The 17,768-nt window shown below is 44.9% G+C and overlaps 1 protein-coding gene across 5 annotated transcripts; it reads left to right on the forward strand.

Annotated features, from left to right (window-relative positions):
• The first annotated feature begins 45 nt into the window (after positions 1-45).
• LOC112254076 (kinesin light chain 2-like) lies at positions 46-17,708 on the forward strand. 5 transcript variants are annotated; one of them, XM_042298262.1, is made up of 16 exons: positions 46-336; positions 467-533; positions 5,239-5,487; positions 6,252-6,374; positions 6,681-6,864; positions 7,244-7,460; positions 7,702-7,891; positions 8,025-8,198; positions 8,481-8,580; positions 9,150-9,199; positions 11,435-11,502; positions 12,557-12,665; positions 12,904-13,050; positions 13,377-13,501; positions 13,670-13,727; positions 13,925-17,708. In XM_042298262.1, exons 3-16 carry the CDS (start codon positions 5,266-5,268, stop codon positions 14,006-14,008), a joined length of 1,851 nt encoding a protein of 616 aa, XP_042154196.1. In that variant the 5' UTR covers positions 46-336; positions 467-533; positions 5,239-5,265; the 3' UTR covers positions 14,009-17,708. The 5 variants fall into 5 exon arrangements, with proteins under 5 accessions (XP_042154196.1, XP_024282077.2, XP_042154198.1 ...); XM_024426309.2 differs by lacking the exon at positions 467-533; XM_042298264.1 differs by lacking the exon at positions 467-533 and having other exon boundaries at positions 46-201.
• Positions 17,709-17,768: the final 60 nt, after the last annotated feature.

A 17,768-nucleotide genomic window follows, 5' to 3' on the forward strand; every position in this document is an offset into this window, starting at 1 on the left:
AAATGTTAATTGCGCATCACCCTTTATTTTGATCTCTCCCACAGGGGTAGCGGTGAAGTCGTATCGCCCGGACTGGGCTTGAGGATTGTGGGAGAATATGAACAGCAGCCATTTTCGGGTCGCGACTGTCATTCTTCGTACACGCTTCTCAGACTGAGAACGCAGCGGGTCCCGCACTCTCTCCCGAAACAACTTCCCGAGGTAGGATCGGACGATGTCGTCTCACTTTGCGAACAGCCTTCCTGTATTTTGATCCCAACTCCCGTTGAAACCAACCGTCGCAAGACAAGAGAACATTTTGACGAGGCTAATTCGTGCCCGGATCGAATTCATTAGGTAATCAGCAATGCTAACATAATTGGTAACAATGTATTGCTTGGAACTCGCAAGCTTTTAGGCGCCAGCGACAATCGGATTTATTAAGCAAAGTGGTGTTCCGTGGGCTATTTTTTTTTTTTTTTTACAGATAGTTCAGAAGGCTGAATAACGCGTCACCCGGATCTTACCCGTGGGGCAACAGCAGGGGAAAGCAGGTAAATAACGTTGTTTATCGTGATGTACAGTCTATTACTTTCCCCGCATCGACCTGGTACATTTGACAGTTTTATGGTTTTAGAGATACATGGTGATATAGCCCACCGTAGGCATAGTTTTTTTTTGGATAAGTGTAGGGTTATATTATCCCCAGCCTTGATGTTATTGATGTGGACGAGCGTAGCTAGCCACCTGACAACAAGTGATGGAAGCCGAGCATCACAACAGTAGGTCGAGGTAGCCAGGAGCAGCGCACTTGTCTTTGGGGAAAATAGAACCGTTTCGATGAAGGTAACGTATGGCCGACACGAGGTCTTTTGAGTGTTTTTTTTTTAATATATATATTTTTTTTACGTGTATGAGTTATATTGGAATATATTTTTGAGTCTAACAAAGACCGAGGAACTATTGAATCGTAGGCTACGCGGACGTATCAACGCCTCCCCATGCTAGGCTGGTGAAATGTATCTACCGATGTTGCCAATCGAGCTCGTCTTGGTTCTTTACATTGTTTTTGACGAGCCGTCGCTTATTGTAAGTGCCGAGGAAATTGTTATTCTTAGTCGTATAGAGACAGACTTAGACCTCACGACCGCATCCGCGCAGAAAGACTTTACAGCAGCATATTTCTGGCTGGGCCTCGCTCAAACCTGCCAATGTTTACAATAATGTTGTAGTGCTTTGTAGGACATGATCCTACGTGTGAGTGTGACAGTTATACATACTATAGTATATATGATATATCTTACAATACATTTAGTCTGAGAGACTTATTGTATTATATTTGTGTGTAACGCTCTCTATCCATCACCTTCATTGATTCTCCCCCATTTCTTGTCATTCTGTGAGGGGGTGGAGAATCCTGGAGTGTGTCGGCCCATATTTTACTACATAACACTAATTGACAGTTTAATGGATCGATGATAACACCTGCACATTGCCAAACGTCCCGTACAGCTCGTGAGAGATTTGTTAGCTGTGCCTGCGGAAACAAGGATGATAGATTACGGGATCGCTCATATTGCTGCATTGCGGTCAATGGATGGGATGGGGTGGGCGGAGTGGTGTTGGTGGGGGCCTCCTGGCCGCGGCGAGAACAGAACAGGTGCTCGTCCAAAGCGGAACAGCGCAGTGGAGAAGTTGCGCATTTCTGATCACTCCACCTGCAACGACCAGCTTGTTTACATTAGTAATGATTCTATTTAGTCAGTTCTCTTCTCCCGGGAGATAGAACAACTGATTAAGGCAGTGCCTCTCAAAATATGTATAGAGTAGGTTTGGAACCGAAACGCTTACAGTTCCTTACTTAATTTTCTCAAGATCAAAAGATTAGAGTCCAATTGGAGTAGAAACAGGGTCCAGAGAAATGAACTGTGCCTTGGTTGGTTTTTGGTAACAGACTGAACAGTTGTGTGAATAACATTTTCTTGATTTGGCATAATTTATTTGGAGGGATTTTTTCCTTTTATGCTCAGCCTTGCATATATGTCATACTTGTAATAATCTCATCAGACATGAATTCTTGCTGTGTGTTGTAGTTTATCTCTATATACTGTATACAGTACCTTTGGAAACTATTCAGGCCCCTTGACTTTTTCCACATTTTGTTAGGTTACAGCATTATTTTCAAATGGATTAAATCTCCCCCACAATCAATCTACACACTACCCCATAATGACAAAGCAAAAACTTATTTTTTTTAACATTTACTTTACTCAGTACTTAGTACTTTGTTGAAGCACCTTTGGCAGGGATTGCAGCCTCGAGTCTTCTTTGGTATGACGCTAGAAGCTATGCACACTGATATTTGAGGACTTTCTCCCATTTTTTTCTGCAAATCCTCAAGCTCTGTCAGGTTGGATGGGGAGTGTTGCTGCACAGCTATTTTCAGGTCTCTCCAGCGATGTTCAATCGGGTTCATGTCCATGCTCTGGCTGGGCCACTCAAGGACATTCAGAGACTTGTTCCAAAGCCACTCCTGTGTTGTGTTTTGGCTGTGAGCTTAGGGTCGTTGTCCTGTTGGAAGGTGAACCTTCGCCCCCAGTGTCGGGTCCTGAGCTCTCTGGAGCTGGATTTCACGAAGGACATCTCTGTACTTTGCTCTGTTCACCGTTGCCTCGATCCTGACCAGTCTACAAGTCCCTGCCGCTGAAAAACATTGCCACAGCATGATGCTGCCACAACCGTTTTTCAATGTAAGGATGGTGCCAGGTTTCCTCCAGACTTGTTTGTCACGGTCTGAGAGTATTTTTAGGTGCCTTTTGCCAAGCGGGCTGTCATGTTCCTTTTACTGTGGAGTGACTTCTGCCTGGCCACTCTAACTTAAAGGCCTGATTTGGTGGAGTGCTCCCGAGATAGTTGTCCTTCTGGAAGGTTCTCCCATCTCCACAGAGGAACCCTGATGGTCACTCGAGCTCTGTTGAGAGCTCCTAGAGCTGGCCGCCCGGGCAAACTGAGCAATCGGAGAAGGGCCTTGGTCAGGGAGGTAACCAAGAACCTGATGGTCACTCAAGAGCTCTGTCAGTGACCATCAGGTTCTTGGTTACCTCCCTGACCAAGGCCCTTCTCCGATTGCTCAGTTTGCCCGGGTGGCCAGCTCTAGGAAGAGTCTTGGTTGTTCCAATCTTCTTCCATTTAAGAATGATGGAGGCCACTGTGTTCTTGGGAACCTTCAATGCTTTTTTTGGTACTTTTCCCCAGATCTGTGCCTTGACACAATCCTGTCTCGGAGCTCTACAGACAATTCCTTCGACCTCATGGCTTAGTTTTTACTCAGACATGCACTGTCAACTGTGGGATCTTATGTAGACAGGTGTATGCCTTTCCAAATCATGTCCAATCAATTGAATTTACCACAGGTGAACTCCAATCAAGTTGTAGAAACATCTCAAGGATGATCAATGGAAACAGGATGCATCAGTCAAAAGTTTGGACACCTACTTACTCCCCAAATATATATTTTTTTACTATTTTCTAATTTGTAGAATAATAGTAAAGACATCAAAACTATGAAATAAATAACACATTGAACTGTAGTAACTCAAAAAGTGTTAAACAAATCAAAATATATTTGAGATTCTTCAACGTAGACACCCTTTGCCTTGACAGCTTTGCACACGCTTGGCATTCTCTGAACCAGCTTCATGGGGTAGTCATCTGGAATGCATTTCAATTAACAGGTGTACCTTGTTAAAAGTACATTTGTGAAATTTCTTTCCTTAATACGTTTGATCCAATCTGTTGTGTAGTGACAAGGTAGGGTTGGCATACAGAAGATAGCCCTATTTGGTAAAAGACCAAGTCCATATTATGGCAAGAACAGCTCAAATAATCAAAGAGAAACAACAGTCCGTCATTACTTTAAGACATGAAGGTAAGTCAATCTGGAAAATTTCAAGAATTGTGAAAGTAAAAGCCATCAAGATCTATAATGAAACTGGCTCTCATGAGGACCGCCACAGGAAAGGAAGACCCAGAGTTTCCTTTGCTGCAGAGGATAAGTTCATTAGAGTTACCAGCCTCAGAAATTGCAGCCCAAATAAATGGTTCAGAGTTCAAGTAACAGACACATCTCAACATCAATTGTTTAGAGGAGACTGTGTGAATCAGGCCTTCATGGTCGAATTGGTGAAGAAACCACTTCTAAAGGACACCAATAAGAAGAAGAGACTTGTTTGGGCCAAGCAACACGAGCAATGGACATTAGACCGATGGAAATCTGTCCTTCGGTCTGATGAGTCCAAATTTGAGGTTGTTGGTTCCAACCGCAGTGTCTTTGTGAGATGCAGAGTAGGTGAGCAGATCATCTTTGCATGTGTGGTTCCCACTGTGAAGCATGGAGGAGGTGTGATGATGTGGGGGTGCTTTGTTAGTGACACTTTAAAATTCAAGGCACACTTTACCAGCATGGCTACCACAGAATTTTGCAGCAATACACCATCCCATCTGGTATGCACTTAGTGGGACTCATTTGTTTTACAACAGGACAATGACCCAACACAACTTCAGGCTGTGTAAGGGCTATTTGACCAAGAAGGAGAGTGATGGAGTGCTACATCAGATGACTTGGCCTCCACAATCACCCAACGTCAACCCAATTGGGATGAGTTGGACAGCAGAGTGAAGGAAAAGCAGCCAACTAGTGCTCAGAATGTGTGATCTCCTTCAAGACTGTTGGAAAAGCATTCCAGGTGAAGCTAGTTGAGAGAATGCCAAGCATGTGCAAAGCTGTCAAGGCAAAGGGTGGCTACTTTGAATAATCTCAAATATTAAATATATTTTGATTTAACACTTTTTGGTTACTGCATGATTCCATATGTGTTATTTCATAGATTTGATGTCTTCACTATTCTTTTACAATGTAGAAAATATTCGAAATAAAGGAAAACCCATGAATGAGTTGGTTTGTCCAAACTTGGACTAGTACTGTATGTAAATAGGCTATTTCTGTTTAATAAAGTAGCAAACATTTCTAAACCTGTTTTCGCTTTGTCATTATGGGGTATTGTGTGTGAAATGCTTAAGTTTTTTTGGTATAATACATTTTAAAATAAGGCTGTAACGTAACAAAATGTGGGAAAAGTCAATGGATCTGAATACACGGCTCTTCCTCAAACTAGCTTCAATTCCAAGCTCTCTGTACAAGACTAGGAGTATGGTAACATGAGACCAGTCCCTATCTAACCCCTCTCCCCCTTCCTACAGTGTGTGTGAACCCGGGTTATCTCCACCATGGTGTACCCACGTAGCGAGGAGGCCCTGGAGCGCCTGACCCAGGATGAGATAGTGCTCAACACCAAAGCTGTGATGCAGGGCCTGGAGACCCTCCGTGGGGAGCATGCCCAGCTCCTCACCTCCCTGCTGGACTGCACACAGCCACCTGCTGCCCAGGAGAAGTCAGGCCTGCTGCGTAAGAGCCTTGAGGCCATCGAACTGGGCCTGGGAGAGGCACAGGTAGGAACGAGATGAGGGATGTGGAGGGAAGAGGGTGAGTGCTAGCGAGGCAGAAGAGAAGTGGAAGATGAAAGAGGAAGGGCACAGGGGAGTGAAAGAGACAGGGGGTGGGTAAGTGGAAGAGGCTCAGCCTTGAGAGGTAAGGGAGGATAATGAAATGATGGGAGAGTAGAGGTGAATGGAGAGGGGGAGGATGCGGGTGCTCGATGTGGGTTATTGCTAGTTCATACGCTGTGACTAAGACTTGAAGGAGAGGATGAATTTAGATGCATGCCTCATAGAGCGTGAGGAGGGTGATTCATCAAGAGGATATGAGAGTTGTTCCTGTAGGAAGGCAGCGGTGGGAATCTGGGTTGGGTACAGATGGTCTTTTATGCCGTTCATGTTATATCAGAAGGTCCCTAAAGACAACTCCCCACCCTCTTTTGAATAGACCAGACTATAATAGAAGGATATTGTCCTCCAAGAAGGAAATTCTTTGCACTTGTTTTGGAGCCGGTGACAACAGTCACGCACACCGTACAAATCCCAGGTAAATATTCTACAATGCTCCTCACTTCTTCCTAGCCTGGTAGTCCCCGCTAACATACAATGTGGTCTGGCCCCCAAGCTAGCCGCTTCCCCTTTTTTGTTTTAGTTTCATTCCTGCAGCGTTCCTTGTTTTATTTGAACCACCTCATCCCTCTCTCATTTCCCTCTCTTGCCATGTTGTCATTGAAAATAAGATCTGGTTCTAACCCCACCCCCCTCCCCCCCTTGTCCAGGTGATCATTGCCCTGTCGGGCCACCTGAGTGCGGTGGAGTCTGAGAAGCAGAAGCTAAGAGCCCAGGTCAGACGACTGTGTCAGGAGAACCAGTGGCTACGAGACGAACTGGCAGGAACACAGGTAGACATACTACAGCCAAATCCACCTTACGTGTATGTACAGCGTAGGACACGGCATCATTCACTCCAATATCAAAGTCTTTGTTTTCAGACCTCGGTGGTGAAATGTTCTGGGGATGTGGGATGAGTCCACATCCCAACGTACACAACAGACTGTGTGGAGTGTGGACTCATCTCATTGTTACTTTTTGGGGGCGGTCAACATTTGGCTAACATTTGAGGGATTTTGGAGTATACGATCAATTTGATCCTTTCCAAAGCGAGACGTTTCCAAAGTGTCCCCTCCCTCCCACTCACCTCCCCCCAGAGCAAGCTGCAGTGTAGTGAACAGAGTGTTGCCCAGCTGGAGGAGGAGAAGAAACACCTGGAGTTCATGAACAAGATCAAGAAGTTTGACGATGACGTGTCTCCGTCTGAGGAGAAGGCTGCAGGCGAGACGTCCAAAGACAGCCTCGACGACCTGTTCCCCAACGACGACGACCAAGGACAAGGTAGGGTGTTTGATTGGCCCGAGGAGAATCCCATTGCGGGGACAAGGTAGACATGGGGTTAGATGGTAATGTTGAAGACGATGGCTGTTAGATATGGTTGGGGTTACAGAAGGGTTAGACTCATGATACTTGATTTATTGATTTGGCATTTTGGTTACTGACACTGCCACCTCTTAAAACGTGAAATAAATGACATGTCGTCATCTCCAGATATTCCTTTGCGAAATAAGCATCGTCTCTTAACATGCTACAGTTGTACCTCAGCGCGAGCATGCCATTCTGTGCCAAGAATGAAAGCCCTTTTTTGATTTGGAAACCCTGTTCTGTCCGAACAAAGTATTCAAGAGTGAATCACTTTTAACCCCCTCCGCATCCCCAGCCCAGCCCAGCGGAGAGGCTGCGGCTCAGCAGGGTGGCTACGAGATCCCGGCCCGCCTGAGGACTCTTCATAACCTGGTGATCCAGTACGCCTCCCAGGGGAGGTACGAGGTGGCCGTGCCCCTCTGCAAACAGGCCTTGGAGGACCTGGAGAAGACCTCTGGACACGACCACCCCGACGTAGCCACCATGCTCAACATCTTGGCCCTCGTCTACAGGTGCGAGGGGAAGGAAGGGAGAAATGAGAGTGAGTGAGGGAGATGGATGGAGTGCGGGACGGGTGGGATATGCTCGTGGGAGATGGATGGTATCGAGGGACGGCTGGATGTGCTCATAGAAAAAGATGATTGGGTGCGGAGAGGATGTGTGGATAGCCGGGTAGAAGAATGAATTGAGACTTACTGCTTAATTACGGTGCTTCTGCAAATCTTCTTACCTGGAATTATATTTGTGTTCCAGGGACCAGAACAAGTACAAAGAGGCAGCCCACCTGCTGAACGATGCCCTGGCCATCAGAGAGAAGACTCTGGGGAAGGACCACCCTGCGGTGGCTGCCACTCTCAACAACCTGGCCGTGCTCTACGGGAAGAGGGGCAAGTATAAGGAGGCTGAGCCCCTCTGCAAGAGAGCCCTGGAGATCAGAGAGAAGGTACACAAAATAACACTAATGATTTTAATTGCATTTATGACTCAACATGTGTAGTGCCCAGAGAGAACTCTCATCTCCTTTCATTGTAGCTAAAGTAAGTCTTGATGTGCGTCTCTGTGCCTGTGGTGTTCAGGTCCTGGGCAAGTACCACCCTGACGTGGCCAAGCAGCTGAACAACCTGGCCCTGCTGTGTCAGAACCAGGGAAAGTACGAGGAGGTGGAGTATTACTACAGACGAGCCCTGGAGATCTACCAGTCCAAACTAGGAGCTGATGACCCCAACGTAGCCAAGACCAAGAACAACCTGGTGAGGGGGAGGAATATGGAAGGGGGAGGAATATGGAAGGGGGAAGGGGGAGGAATATGGAGGGGGAAGCAGGGAGAAAGAGAGAGAATATTCTGGAATACCTCAGATGATCATTTAGCCAAATTTCCAGTATAGGGTAGTACAAAGTAATGCAGTCTAATCTTTAAAAATTACCCTGTTTTGGGAAATTTAAAACAGTTTTGTTATAGATGTACGTGCTTTTATGTGTTGATGTGAAATGTTTGTCATTAAACCTGTGTACATTTCATCTTATCTCTTTAGGCTACATGCTACCTCAAACAGGGGAAGTTCAAGGATGCTGAGTCTCTGTACAAAGAGATCCTGACCCGAGCACACGAGAAGGAGTTTGGCTCAGTCAACAGTGAGTCTCCTACAATCACATTGACGGGACTAGGCCTGCATCCCAAAATGGCACCCTATTCCCTGTAGTGCACTTCTATTGACCAGAGCCCTTTGGGAATAGGGTGCCATTTGGGACACTGCCTGGTTCTACATTTACCACCACGCTAGACCTAACGACTCTATGAAGTCTTCATTCTGGCCACGACTTCCCAGTAAACCCTGTGGTTATTGGCTGGCCGTGCGCGGCCGTGTCCTGACCGGTCGGATCAGGGCTAATCTGTCGTGCTTGGAGCGGCTTAATTCACCACTGTGTCCAGATCACTGCCCTTAAGCCAATCAAACACTGACATACTCAGAACAGCACAGTAGAGGGCGGCTTTGGCGTTGGTTAGCTAGCATGGCACAGACCAGCATAACCCACTTTATATCCCCCCCCCCACACACAAGTTAAGTGTGTTGATTTTATGGTTTAATTAGTGAAATGAGCACACACTGACGGGTAAATGCATGGAGATATATACCTATACCTTCTGTTCCTATATACCTATACCTTCTGTACCTCCCCCTATACCTTCTGTTCTCTTTCAGATGACAACAAACCTATCTGGATGCATGCGGAGGAGAGAGAGGAGAGCAAGGTACTTTACAGTATGGACCTGTTGTATGGTGTGCTGAACCACGGTCCTGTTACTGGATGACACTGTCTGGCTATTAACTCTGATGGATAGGTGGACCTGATAGAACTGAGAGGGAGAGCGTTAATATGATAACGGATAACGGAGGCTTTGTAATAAGGTCCGTGATTTGTCTCTGCTGCTGCTGCTTATAGTCCAGTAGCCAAGCCTAATGTTTTATGGCAACTGTGGACTTTGTGGTAAAGGCACTAAATTACACACACAGCTAGGATGAGTCCTTAGGTGTTTTTAGCTATAGTGCCATCGCATTTGTGTTGTTTTTGTCGTCACAAAGGCATTTGGTTAAAATGGGTTTACCTTGTCTCCCTTGCTGGACATAATGCATTACTATGGGATTTTGCCTAGAGAGATGTGTGCAGTGGAGGTTTGGTGACACGTTTCTTGAAATTGACATAGTATGTTATATCATTGTGTCATTGTAAGCAGCCCGACTTCAGGGAAAACGTCACTTTTTGTTTTTAAATAGCCGCAGTCAACTTTTGCAAGTTTTTTTTTTTTTTTACATTATGAGGCTTCTAATTCCCCAGAACAGTTGAGCCAGTCATGTGTTTGTTTGTAAATAGCACAACAGGTGAAAGCTGGAGCACGTGAGTCCAGCTGTGTATTGACAGGGGTCGCTTTTTATATTTAAAGTCAAGTGTTTTTTGTTGTTGTCGTTGGGTTAAATAGAGTGATCGGGGACGTGCAACTATAGTTTTCCCATCACAGAAAATACATTAGTGCAACCACATTCAGCAGAAAATAGCTTCATTTTCATGATCAGAAGTGGAACACTATTTGGCTGGCGGCCGCAAGTAAATTATTATTTTTTTCTTCAAAAACAATGCATAGGCCATCGTATTTCTGATGTTATCGTAGAAATAATGTAGCCAGCTACATGTGCTAAGGTTTTGCGTCACTTTTACCAGAGGCAGGTTGGCTGCACTGTACCGGAGAGAAACAGCCACACGCCAGTAGGGGTGCTGTCTGCTGATAAAATGGCCGTTGGTGAACTCTCATCTTGGTGGAGAAGCGCAACCGAAGCACAATGTGTCTGGCGCTCAGTAGAAATGACAATAAACAAGCATTTTAGATCTGCATTTCTGAAATGCAGCATGAGATTACTTACGCCTGTTATCTTTTCCTGTGTGAAAAATGAAGAATTCTGCGCTAACCAGCAAGTTAAACTTAGGGGTCGCGTTATCTTAGTAAGTTGCTGAATTGAAGTGACTGGGCATCATATTGTGTAAGCTTTCTACCATGTTTGAGAAGTCAAAGCCCTTTGGTAGAGTTATCTGTACACCTGCCGCTGCTGTGTTTTGACTTCCCTTGCATTTTTCTCTCTGTTCTTGGCCTGACTGCTCCTCCCCCATCTTTTGCAAGCAGAGCAGGCCCTTTGCCCTAGTGGCTCCATTCCCTTGTAAATGTCTAAACTCACCAAAATTACGTTCAGTAGCACTTACCTATATATGTTTAACTATGAGCTGGATTGCCTGTCTTTTCAATTCTTTATTTTCGTTTGCGCACATGAGCATATTTAGCTAGCAGCCTCCATGGAAATTCGTTATTGTGCAAATTTTGTTAGCATCCTGGTAACAAAAGCCAAATTGTCTGTCTTTGCGTTTTGGCGCCCCCTTGTGTACTAAACCAGTAATACTGTAAATTCCAGAATGCGAAAAGGACGGTATGACTATATGTAAGTCTGGAATCCAGCCAACCCTAGTTAGGTCCCTTGATACCAATTGAGCAATGGTTGAATGCTTCAGTGTATCTGAACATTGTTGCTTCCCGACACCTTGTAGAATCCACGCCCCAAAGAATTCAGGCTGTTCTGGAGGCAAAGGGGGGTCGAACCCAGTACTAAAGTGGCCAATGTGTATATGTGGCATGTTTGAGCCATCTTTTTTGTGTTCTCCAAACTCCCTCAAACATGCTAAGCCATCATTGGGCTGTACGTACCTATTATTTTTGAGATATGGCCATGTGACACCTGTCCAATATGGCCCCACGGAGCTGGTGGAAATATAAATGATCTGCAATGGCACTATAGCTAAAAACACTTCTAAGGACTGTATTGCCCTAGTGGTGTTTGAAATTTGGTGGTTTTATTCAAATGTCCACAATTCCTTCCCTTAGTCGCTGGACTATAACTGCCTGCCTCTGCGTCTCTCTGTCTCTCTCTCTCTGTCGCTTGCTCAGGCGAAGAGGAAGGATGCTGTGCCCTATGGAGAATATGGGAGTTGGTACAAGGCCTGCAAAGTTGACAGGTAAGAGTTAGTATTTGAAATTAATTTTAATGTGAGAAATACAACTCAGTGTTCTAAATTATATTAATGTTGTGCTTTAATGATGTATGGAAGTCCAGAAAGGACATATGAGTAAAATAAATAAAAATCCCTCATGATCACGACACAGTAAAAGTTGCTTAATTATAAGGGACATTTACATTTACAATGGGTGAGCTCCATTCCTGACAGGCTGATCAGATTCAATTTCAGCTTTAGATGCTGATAAGACAGGATGGTGCCTTTTTTTTATTCTGTTTTATAGGTAAGGCTCCTTGTAAACAGCCAACAAGGCAGCATCCTGAGACAGCTATTGAATCTGATCAGCCTGCATACCCACTCTTGATCATATACATATTGCACTGACTGTTAATATGCCTGTCAGAAATGGGGCCCTCCCACCCACTCTGTAAATGTAAATATTATCCAGAAAACATGAAGTGTCCATTACAATTATACACATGTCAGGTATGCAAGCTAACAGCCAGCATAGATAACAAGCTAGCTATCTAGCTAACAAGACTAACTAGCTAGCTCGATCAAGACTAGCCAAGTTATCTGCATTGTTGCTTGCATGCGGTTGGCTGTGGTCTTGGGGGGGTGGCACAGCCTGGAAGACGAAGCTGGCTGTCAGGCATCGTTCAGGGCTTAAATGCACCACGAGGGCTTAGCTCAAAGTAAGGGACATTTAGCTTCCTAACTTTCTTATAAACTGATAATGAGCTCCAAACACACATGAAAGCTTGATGTTAGCATGAAATGTACCATCCCTTGTAGCGATCAATGAAATGCATGTGCTGATCCACCATGGGCTCGGCTGTCTCAGCCCATACTGTCAATCTGTCATCAATACATCCACTCCTATTTAGAGTTTCTTTCGGGATCTCGATGTATCAACTTTTGTGATGTCGTGATCATGAGATCAATAAGTGGTGATCTCGACGTAACGAGGGAATATCTTTTTTTATTCGTACGGTATGTCCTCTCTGGACTTCCGTAAATGACATGATATTGGCATGTACTTAATTCTTGTTAGCCCAACGGTCAATACCACCCTGAAGAGCTTGGGGGCGCTGTACCGCAGACAGGGTAAACTAGAGGCAGCTGAGACACTGGAGGAGTGTGCTACCAAGACACGCAAGCAGGTACTGCACGATCACTGACGCACGCAGGTACTATACAATCAGTCAAAAAGCAATTGCTACACAATCATTAAAAAAGCAGGTACAGGCACTCGGATACACTGGCAGTGCAATTACCCACGGTCGTGGTCTAGAGCCTTAAAGCTCTGAATGCATTCTGTTTTAACCCAGCGGACATTTAGAATGAATCATCTCTCTCACTCTATCCCTCCCCTCTTTTCGTCCCCTCCTCCTCTCGCAGGGTATAGATGCCATCAACCAGAGTAAGGTGGTGGAGCTCCTGAAGGACGGGGCCCCTGGAGGGGGGGAGCGACGTCAGAACCGGGAAGGTTTTAGTGGTCCCCAGAGGGGGGACTGTGAGGGAGATGATGGCGCAGAGTGGAACGGGGTACGAAACCTCTGTCTTTGGGGGGGGCTTTTATGGAAGTGCACATACATTAAAATGTATTATGAAAAGGTGTACAATCACTTGTAATTTACTCCCAAAGTGTCAAGAATTAGCTAATTATATCAATTATTAAACAGTACAAACAAGCTGACATCGTTACTAAACAAATGCAAATAGCTCAAATAAAAATCTGGTGTGATGTTTGTCCGATACATTGATAGAAGACACGAGAAAAGGTTTTGAAAAATAACCAAATACCTCAAATGACTTTTGATTCATGTTTTGAGGCTCATCCTTGACGGGGTGTGTTTGTCTTGTTTTCTCAGGAGGGTAATGGTTCATTGCGTCGGAGCGGCTCCTTCGGAAAGATCCGCGACGCCCTGCGCAGGAGCAGTGAGATGCTGGTGAAGAAACTACAAGGCAGTGGCCCCCAGGAGCCCTGCAACCCAGGGTGAGCCGTCACTGCTCATACCGTGCATGAATTAGTGTTTCCCCTCAGGGTTTTTTCTTTGGTGGGGAGCAGACAATGCACTGTAGTTCGTAAAACTGATAATAACAATAAAGCAACATCCAAGCAATGACATTTTTATTGAAGCCTAAAAGATTGTGTGATCCTTAGGATGACGAGAGCGAGCTCTCTCAACTTCCTCAACAAGAGTGCAGAAGACCCCTCACAGGTACCAGCAGCACACGGTTAACCCCCCTCCCTATCACATATAGTTATTAATTAACCTGTTAGTTATGAGCCAAGGACTGATGTCACAGACAGAGCCCAAACGAGTCCTGGGTTATACATTGAGATGAAAGGATTGGACTTGGACAGTTTCAGATTTACTCTTGGAATATCCCTGCTAAACTCCCTCCCTCTCTCCAGGATGCCAACACGGGCCTTTCGGAATGCAGAGGACTGAGCGCCAGCAACGTGGACTTGTCAAGACGCAGCTCCCTGATTGGTTAAACAGACAGGAGGCGGGACCAGGAGGAGGAAGGGCCAATGAGAAGAAACTGCTGGCTGTCCGACGCGATCAAAACACACTTCAGGTCCCAACACTCGCATTCAAGACATTTTCGTGATGAAAAATTATCGAGAAAAACACGACTTGACATGGCTTTTTTGTGACAAATCTCTGTGTCGGTCTGCTTCACTGTATACTTCGCTGGCATCAAACAGTAGAGAAAATGAATATTTAACACGGCATGCTGCATACTAGAACATGGAATGTCTGCACCACTTATGGTGACTGAGGCATAGCATCATAACAGAATAGCGAGTAATTATTATTGCAACTTGACAAATGTCTATCATAACTGCCTGGTACTTCTGGTGCAGACGCTCGACCATAGAAATCAGAATAGAACTAGTTTATCTGTCTTCAAGAAGCATCACACTCATTGATTACTAGTGGCATGAATACTGCAAATGCTAGCAACCTGTTCAATAGATATCACAGTGCTAGAGCGGTATAAATCATATAGGTTTTTAAGACGAGTTACAGGAGGTATGAACTACAGCTGTTCGAAGATTCAGCAAGGACAAAGACTGTACACAATATTTTGGCGATGATGAAAATAATCGGAGTGCGTCTGTATTTTAACATCAAATGGGAGCAAAACAGCGCTGACCAGTTCAAGCTCACTATTTTGCCTTCTGAATTTTTGTTCTGTATATACTGGTTTAAGTTATTTAATATTTCTTTCTTTGTATATAGCACAAACCGTTTTTGTTTAGAGCATAGGAGGACCTTTGTTTGGGAGACAGATGCTGGAATAATGTCAAACAAGTGAATAGAAACGGAGAAAATACACTCACCAGACAGTTTATTATATTACCCCTCTAGTACCGGGTCGGACTCCCCCTTTTCCTCCAAAACAGCCTGAATTCTTCGGGGGATTATACAAGGTGTCGTAAACGTTCCACAGCGACGTTGGTCCGTGCTGACACGATGGCATCACGCAGTTGCTGCAGACTGGGCGGCAGGTACATTCATGCTGTGAACATCCCGTTCCATCTCATCCCAAAGATGCTCTATTGCAGAGGTAGGCAACCCTGTTCCTGGAGTGCTGCAGGGTTTTTATCCAACTAGGCCCCACACCTGACCAACTACGCTAATTGATCAGGTCAGTAATTGCTTAAATTCAACAGACCTGAACTTCCAGGTCAGTTAACTCAAAAACATGGGCCAGGGTTGCCTACTTCTGCTCCATTCGTTGAGGTCTGGGGACTGCGCAGGCCATTTAAGTAAACTGAACTCGCTGTCATGTTCCAGGCAATGTTTTTCCACTCTTCAATTGTCTAGTGTTGGTGATGGCGGGCCCTCTGGAGCCACTGCTTCTTGTCTTCAGATGATAGGAGTGGAACCCGGTGGGGTCGTCTGCTGCAGTAGCCCATCCGTGACGAGGATTAACAGGTTGTGCATTCCCGAGATGCCGTTCTGAGCACCAGTGTTGTACAGCGTTGTTATTTGTCTGTTTGTTGCCCGCCTGTTAGCTTGCACGATTCTTGCCATTCTCCTTTCTCGTCAATGAGCTGTTTTCGCCCACAGGACTGCCGCTGACTGACGATCATTCCATGCTCAGTCGCTTAGGTCACTCGTTTTGCCCATTCTAACTTTTCATTCGACAGTAACTGAATGTCTCGATGCCTGTCTACCTGCTTTATATAGCAAGCCACGTGACTCACTGTCTGTAGGAGCGATTCATTTTTGTGGACACGGTGGTGTACCTATCAAACTGGCCGGTGAGTAGAACAGTGAAAAGACAAACGGGGGGAATATAACTTCTAGTCAAATGTATTACTTAGTCTCGTTTGACAACAAGTGAAAATTTGACTTAAGCCGAAGTTAGGATTTCCCCCGAAATCTATAGCCTGATCTGTCCAGATTTGTTTGCGCTCTAGCCAACTACGCTATCATTAGTTGCTTTACCAGACAATTCTGAACGTGATAAATAAGGCTATTTACATAGGCAGCCCAATTCTGATATTTTTTTTCCACTCATTTGTCTTTTGACCAATCACATCAGCTCCTTTCACATCAGCTCTTTTTCAGAGCGGATCTGATTGGTCAAAAGAGCAAATAGTGAAAAAATATATAAATCGAGCTGCCCGTGTGAGAGTAGCTCATTTGGCGGAAGCACAGACAGATTTTTAAACCAGGTTCGTATTCATTATGCACGAAACTGAAGAAAAGGGGCTGAAACCTAGGACAGCCTGGACTTTTCCAATAAGAAATGCTCGTTTTCTGTTGCTCCAAAAAGTTTTGCTACGATGTGCGCTAATGAATATGAGGCTAACTTAGTTCTGCTCAGGGGGGGAATACTGGAAATGCTGACATTGGACAAACCGTGCATCTCAGTCAGTGTAGCCCTTTAGGCACGACGCGGTACAATCTCCAGACACACTATAAATGGAATGCACGGACACAGCACAACATCACTCCAATCAAGTTAGATTTCCACGTAGTTGTACTGCTCTCTGATGAGTTTACCGAGGTACCGTATCTGTTTCTTTAAGAGGTTAGAGTTGGGAGAACAGTAACGTTATGTAACTATCAATTCTTCTAGTTCTTGTGACTTCTCTCTTTCCTTGGTTGGCGTTTACTGAATATGTGAGCATGATCTGTCCATCTCTTTATTTTTATATATATATATAAAAAAAACAATGATTCCTGATCACTACTGTTGATTGGAATGATTCAGATCGGTTTACAGAAGCTGGCTCTAGGATGATCCAACCAATGACAGTCCTCTCACCAAACGTTGTCGTCATTCGGTCTATTTTTGTCTGTGATCGGCTTCAACCTCAAGTGAAGATGTCCAGGTTGTTGTTGAACACCGAGTGGTTGATTTAAATGTTGGGTTTTTACTTTTATCATGGGAGGGAGGAACAGGAAGGAGGGGGTTGAGAGTTGCACTGTGTTGTGTTGGCTCTTTAATTGTTTTGTAAGACTGATACCAAGAGACTTGGCCACAGAATGTATATTACTGTACGTCTTTGAGAGGGAGAGTGGTCTTGATGATTTGCATCTTCTGACTGCGCTGCTAGTGCTTTGTCATGTGGGGAATAGGGATGGGAACGGGGATATAGATTTTTACATGGAGGGGAGAAATGATGGCACAAAGGCTAAAGTGTGTGACAAATGAAGACTGAAGAATGATGAGAGGAAAAAGATGTGAAGCGCTGTTAGGTGAGAATCAGTGACAAAAGAAATGGCACGTTGGAGAGAAGTATTGGGGGGGTGCTTTGCATCAGTGCAGCAAATAATGTACAGAATTGCCAATGTATGACCTCTGTCACACGCACTCAAACTTACTCCCAACGCGTACAGGCGCATTATCTCAAACACACACTTCCATCCCCATGCTTTGTAAATATGTAGACGTTGGTGGACTGTAGTTTGTAGAGGCTGTATTTATACACCGAGGAATGTTTAAAAGAAAAACACACATACCTAAACGCAGTGCTTCTCTTCCAGATAGATAGATTTGGCACATGTAGACGTAAACACCCCTCACCGAGTCAGTGGGTTACTGTGGGGGGTGGAGGGGTTGTTATGTGATGCACTCTACTTCAGTATAGCGGATCTCATTGTTAAGGGGCCAACAACATTGTATATTTTATTGAAGGTTCAATAAAGGAAAAACTCCACTTTTCAAACTGATCCTGATCTGTTTGTGTGACGTCATTCTTTTTGACACATTGAAACGGCTTGATTTGAAAT

The sequence above is a fragment of the Oncorhynchus tshawytscha genome, linkage group LG15 (genome assembly GCF_018296145.1).
Source record: "Oncorhynchus tshawytscha isolate Ot180627B linkage group LG15, Otsh_v2.0, whole genome shotgun sequence".
In the NCBI taxonomy this organism is placed as follows: Eukaryota; Metazoa; Chordata; class Actinopteri; order Salmoniformes; family Salmonidae; genus Oncorhynchus; species Oncorhynchus tshawytscha.

Excerpts from the sequence above, each read along its gene's own strand:
- LOC112254076 (XM_042298262.1), top strand. The coding sequence starts at position 5,266 with ATGGTGTACCCACGTAGCGAGGAGGCCCTGGAGCGCCTGACCCAGGAT. Across the intron at positions 9,200-11,434 it reads AGGAGAGAGAGGAGAGCAAG|GCGAAGAGGAAGGATGCTGT; the intron begins GTACTTTACAGT and ends TCGCTTGCTCAG. Across the intron at positions 13,051-13,376 it reads ATGGCGCAGAGTGGAACGGG|GAGGGTAATGGTTCATTGCG; the intron begins GTACGAAACCTC and ends TTGTTTTCTCAG.